The sequence below is a fragment of the Pseudorasbora parva genome, chromosome 16, assembly GCF_024679245.1.
Source record: "Pseudorasbora parva isolate DD20220531a chromosome 16, ASM2467924v1, whole genome shotgun sequence".
Lineage (NCBI taxonomy): Eukaryota > Metazoa > Chordata > Actinopteri > Cypriniformes > Gobionidae > Pseudorasbora > Pseudorasbora parva.
This window is the reverse complement of record NC_090187.1, coordinates 18,973,901-18,980,282: the sequence shown is the minus strand read 5'-3', so window position 1 is coordinate 18,980,282 and position 6,382 is coordinate 18,973,901. Positions and strand designations below refer to the sequence as shown.

General features: G+C 43.3%; 1 protein-coding gene across 1 annotated transcript; it reads left to right on the top strand.

Moving 5' to 3' along the window:
* The first annotated feature begins 3,182 nt into the window (after window positions 1–3,182).
* LOC137043199 (uncharacterized) lies at window positions 3,183–5,938 on the top strand. Its single transcript, XM_067419384.1, has one exon. It carries the CDS (start codon window positions 3,234–3,236, stop codon window positions 4,461–4,463), a length of 1,230 nt encoding a protein of 409 aa, XP_067275485.1. The 5' UTR covers window positions 3,183–3,233; the 3' UTR covers window positions 4,464–5,938.
* Window positions 5,939–6,382: the final 444 nt, after the last annotated feature.

Below are 6,382 nucleotides of genomic sequence, written 5' to 3'. Positions count from 1 at the left end.
CAGACTGCCTTGTTTAAGTCCTCATTGAAGACTGTTGCTTTCCTGTCAAACTCTGCTCTTGGATCCATTCTTTATCTCCGTGACAGTAAGTGTTCACTGGACATTTCATTCTGGAAGTCATAGAGCTTTAAATAAATAAATCCCGCACATCAGTGACTCTTTTAAATGAGTGTTTACAAGAAGACTAGAAGCCGTGGACAATATTAGGAATTGTGACAGTTTTGTGTGAAGATTTTTAAAGTGACATGACATGGCAGATGAAAGCGCAGCTGCGTGTGTTGACCAAAAGAGGGCGCCAAAGCCCACAGAAAAGGCTGTAGAGGAAAAACTACAAAGGCTGAAAGGAGAACGCAGGGGAAAGTTGGCACAAATAACCAAACAGAAGAATGATTTAGTCAAATTAAAGGAAAATGAACACAATGTTGATTTCATTAAAGATGAAGAATTGCTAAGGTTTGAAAGATGCTTAAGACAGTATGAACGGATTAATGAAGAGTTGTGCGAGTTAATTAATGAAGATGACAAGAAAGCAGATCAAGATGCTTATGAGAACAGATATTCGGAATTTCAGCGATTCATAGAAGAAACAAACAAATGGATTGCAGATGTCCTAAAGAATGAGACAGATGATATTAAGCCACAGGATAGTGTATCCGAAGCTAACTCCGTCGTAAGCCGTACTTCCAGTACTAATTCTGCAATGCTGAGAATTAAAGCTGAACGTGAAGCACTGTTGGCAAGAGCTGCAGCAATGAAAAAGAGAGAAGCAATAGAACAGGAAGAAATTCGTTTGAGAATTAGAAAAGAGCAATTGGAGCTTGAAACTGAGCTTGCTGCTTCAGATGTCAAACTGAAGGTGTACGAAGAATTTGAAGATGCTCATGAATCTAAACATGATTTATTAGAGCTACCTTTAGGACCCAGATTTGAACCACTGATGCGTAGACAAGAAAAACACAGTATAGACCATTATGTGCGTCGTGGAACTGGTAAGAAGACCCTTACATACAATCCAAAGCCAGCCACTCAAGTTGGTGCTTCAGATGGAAGAAAGTCATCATCAAGGTTTGATGCTGTCAGCAGCACGCCACATCTTAGTCATCATGATCACACTGATTTTTCTTCAGATAGCCTTCACGAAGTGTTGCAGCATCAAAACGAAGTCACTGAGATGCTCATTAAACAACAGAGTTTGTCTCAACTCCCTCAAAGAGACATATCCACATTTACAGGAGATCCTCTGACTTACAGATCTTTCATAAGGTCATTCGAGCATGCTATCGACAGTAAAACAGACAGTCATCAAGACCGGCTGTACTACCTCGAACAGTTCACGAGTGGAGAGCCACTTGATCTCATTCGAAGCTGTGAGCACATGAAACCTGAAAGAGCTTATACAGAAGCCAGAGAACTGCTTGACCGTCACTATGGCGATGAAATGACCATCGCTACAGCTTATATCAAGAAGGCTATGGAATGGCCTCAGATACGGCCAGAAGACAGAAAAGGATTGAATGCTTTCGCTTTGTTCTTGGTTGGATGTTGTAACACAGTGAATGATGTGGACTACATGGACGAAATGAACAATCCCACCAACATGAAGTCCATTTTATCCAAACTTCCATTCAAACTGAAGGAAAAATGGAGAAATTATGCTTATGACATTCAAGAAAGAACAAGAAAAAGAGCCAGATTTCCTGATTTAGTGGAATATGTGTACAGACAAGCAAAGGTTGCCAATGACCCGCTGTTTGGAGATATCCTGGACTCCACTTCAAGTAAACAGAACAACTCAAAAAAGCAACCAAGCATTAGAAAAAGTGAGTGTCAAAGAAGCAGCTTTGCTGTGAATGTGTCTGCTACCGAAAATAATGTCAGTAAAAGCCAACCTGAGAAGAAACCTTTTGCAACAAAGTCAGCAAGTGTTTTTCAAAGTCCCTGTCTTTACTGCCAGAAGAACCATGCACTGAATGCGTGCAACAAGATTCGAGAACAGCCTCTGCAAGAAAGAATTCAGTTCTTAAAAATGAAGGGCCTTTGTTTTGGGTGTCTGACAGCAGGTCATATGTCCAAGGACTGTAAAAAAAGGGCCTCTTGCCCAGATTGTTCATTCAAGCACCCAGCTATCTTGCACGTTGTTAAGGAAGACACTTCACCAAAGAACAACAGTGCAGACGACGGGACACAAAGACAGAGTTCCTGCTTCGTACTATAGCGCAAGAACAGAAAGTGGATAGCTATGAACTTACAGATCTGGAGGTGTGTGGCTTAGATGAGCAAGACTACATTCAGCTTCCCAATGTGTATACTCAGCCAGATATACCTGCAAAAAAGGCCAACATCCCACAGAAGGAGGATTTGGAAAAGTGGTCTTACCTAAGTCGAGTCCATCTCCCAAAACTTGAAGCAGAAGTTGGTCTGCTCATCGGTGTCAACGCGTACAAAGCCATGGAGCCATGGGAGATCATTAATAGCCAGAACGACGGACCATATGCTGTGAAGACAGCTCTTGGCTGGGTCATCAATGGGCCAATCAGCAGATGCCAAGAGAAGGAATCAGATGATGGCAAAAAACAAAGTTTCCTTGTCAACCGTATTTCTGTAATAAGCATTAAAGACATGCTGATGAAGCACTACAATGCAGATTTTGTGAGGACAGACGAGAACAGTCACAACATGATAAACAGTTTATGCATATGGTGACTACATCAGCCCAGCTCGTGGATGGTCACTTCCGCATCAAGTTGCCTTTGAAGGATGACAAGTTGAAGATGCCATGCCACCGTGGTATTGCTGAACAGAGGCTTAACTCTTTGAAGAAGAATTTAAGTGGGAATACAGACTTCTTTCAAGAGTACAAGGCTTTTATGGACAACATACTGGAAAAAGGCTATGCAGTAAGGATTCCAGAAGAACAGTTGATTCGCAGTGATGGAAGAGTATGGTTCATTCCACACCATGGGGTTTACCATCCAAAAAAGAGGAAACTCAGAGTCGTCTTTGACTGTGCGGCAACTTACCGAGGTGTGTCGCTACATGATCAATTGTTGCAAGGGCCTGATCTAACTAACACCCTCATCGGAGTGTTGTTGAGATTCAGACAGGAGCCTGTCGCAATGATGGCAGATATAGAGTCCATTTACCAGGTGCGGATTCCAGACACGGACACAGACATGCTACGCTTTCTCTAATGGCCAGGTGGTAATCTGAATGTGGAAGCAGAAGAGTACAGAATGTGTGTGCATTTGTTCAGTGCAACATCATCCCCTAGTTGTGCGTCAAATGCATTAAGAAGAACAGCGGAAGATGCAGCATCAAAAAGTACCCCAGAAGCCACTCAGACAGTCCTCAAGAACTTCTATGTGGACGACTGTTTGAAGTCAGTAGCCACAGAAGAGAAAGCCGTTGCTCTTGTGAGGGAGGTGATGAAGTTGTGCTCCAGTGGTGGTTTTCATTTGACCAAGTGGGTTAGCAACAGCAGAGCCCTGCTGGGCTCCATTCCTGACCATGAACGAGCTGCGGAAGTCAAAGACCTCGATTTGGAACATGATGAGTTACCAGTGGAACGGGCATTAGGCATGCAGTGGTGCACAAGTTCTGACAGCTTCAGGTTCAAAATAAATCTACCGGACAAGCCATGCACAAGATGGGGCATTTTATCTGTAGTCAGTTCGGTGTATGACCCAATGGGTTTTTTGGCACCACTCCTACTACCTATCAAGCTAATTTTAAGAGATCTCTGCCAAGAGAAGAAAGGTTGGGATGAAGAGATTGATGAAAAATTATGCCGGACATGGATGAAGTGGCTGACGGACTTAGACAAACTTTCAGAACTCAGTCTAGACAGATGTTTCAAACCCTCTGCATTTGGGCCCACGAACGCTGCTCAAATTCACAATTTCTCAGACGCTAGCCAAGATGGATATGGTGTTGTGTCGTATCTCTTGCTGACAAATGACCGAGGTGAGAAACATGTATCATTCTTGATGGGAAAGTCCAGAGTCGCTCCACTCAAACAGATCACAATCCCAAGAATGGAGTTGACAGCAGCAATGGTTGCAGTCAAGATCGATCGGATGTTGAAAGAAGAACTTGAAGTTCCCCTGATGGAGTCGGTCTTCTGGACGGATAGTACAACAGTACTAAAGTACATTGAAAATGATGCCCTTCGCTTCAAGACATTTGTAGCCAACCGAGTCTCTTTTATTAGAGAAGCAACTGCATCTTTTCAGTGGAAGTATGTCAACACCTCACAAAACCCAGCCGATCAGGCTTCAAGAGGTTTGAAGATCCAGAGCTTCATGGAAAGTAAAAGCTGGTTTCAGGGGCCTAGTTTTCTGCGAAAGGAAGTTGAATGGCCTGAACAACCTGAACAATGTCCTTACCTTGCTGAAGATGATGTTGAAGTGAAGACATCCGTTGCAGTGTCATGCACAAACTTGAACGAGTGCATAGCCCAGTGAACCAGCTCGTTGAGTATTACTCCAGTTGGCATAAGCTGAAAAAGGCGACAGCCTGGATTTTGCACATCAGAAGGGCGTTGCGGTACCTGAGCGAGAAGAGAAAAGAGTTTGAGCAGAACATACAGCAGAATAAGAACGATCCAGAAAAATGCAGATCTATAGTTGAACAGCAAATGGTGATGTGCCAAAAGAACATAGAAAAAAGAATACTTACCATGGAAGATCTATCCAGAGCTGAAATTGAACTGGTTAAATACAGTCAGAGACAAGCTTACATGGAGGAGATAAAAGCTTTGCAGCCAGCAGGCTCCCATGTGAAAAAGAACAGTTCTATCTTCGAACTGGATCCATACTTGCAAGATGATGTGTTGAGAGTAGGAGGACGTTTGACCAGATGGGCGATGCCTGAGGAGGCCAAGCATCCTGCCATAAACAGCACAGAATAGCTCACCTCATTCTTCACCACATCCATCAAGATTGTGGACATGGAGGTAGGAACCACAGCCTTCATTGACATTCAGTACATTTTTTACTCACTCGAGCCATAGAGGCACTAAAAACGTCGTTACAAAGTCCATCCCACTGCAGTGGCTGTACAGTTATGTTACTAAGCGACAATAATAGTTTTTGTGCGCAAAAAAATCAAAATAACTACTTTATAAATACGAGCCAACTACTGCCCGAGAATATGACGCAGTCAAGACCTCAGGTGAACTGTCACATAAAAATGTTTTCTGTGATGCTCAAATTGCGTAGAAAAGCTCATATTTCAGGTGCTCCAGCTGACGAACGAGTGCAGTCTCAAGCATGTGTCATGTTTCTATGGCAACCCGAGCTGTAATGACTGTAATGACTTTAAAAATAATATTGTGGTGTGGCAAGCAGCGTGGCGAGGGGCCGCGACAGCGGCCGGTGACGAGTGGTAATGAGTACCAGCTGCGTGACACACCGGTCTCGTCTCGCGGCCAAGGGACGGGAGCATAAAAGGAGGAACGAAGGCAGCGGAAGACGAGAGAGGGCCAGGCCTGGACTTTATGTTGAGTTTTGTTATGTGTTTTGCGGGCAGTCGTCCGTGAGGGGCTACCCGCGGTTTTACTTTCCTTTTGTTTATTTCTTTTGAATAAAAGTTTGTTGAACGTCCGCCGGTTCCCGCCTCCTTCCTTCCATCCACGAACTTCATTACAACCACCTTGTAGGTGGTTTGATTAAGTAATAAACAAAACTGCCTCTCTGACCCAACTGGTGATTATTGTGGTGATTCTGGGAGCAGGAGACGGGACTCCGGGCGACACGTATCAGGTGTCGCTCTGTATGTTACGACCGACCGTGGTGTTTGTGGAGGGAGATCGTAACAGTACTTATACATGTATGTATAGGCATTTATCCTCATTATTGTGTTTTTTTTATTGTTTATTTTATTATTATTACTTTTTCCTTTTTATTATCATTTATTCGCTCGAATTATTTGTTTCTCATTTGCTGGCATGGGGTGGGGGGTTGTTCTGTAAAAATGTGAAAAGCTGTGAATAAAATATTTTTGAAAAAAAAAGGGAAGATGTGTTTGGAGTTTTGCCGACCAGATACGGCGAAAGGTTAATCTATCAACTTGCTAAGCTTCACCTTCATTGCTCTGGTTGGTTGTAGCGCTATCAAATTGCATGCAGAGGGTGTTTGAAAGACAACCACTTTTCCCGCCCCTCGGATTGAGCCCTGTCAATGGTGAGTTTCTATGGGATTACTATTCAGCCACAATTCTGCGCGTGCAAGATCATATTTTGAGCACGCAAAAGGGCATTTCACGTGCCCGTGAACTGAGTTTTGTGGAGAAATGTTTGTCTCGCAAATAAAGTATTTCGAGTGAACGAAAATCCATTTTGCATTTAAAATAAGCTTATTTGGATGTGCGTCGGTGTTATATT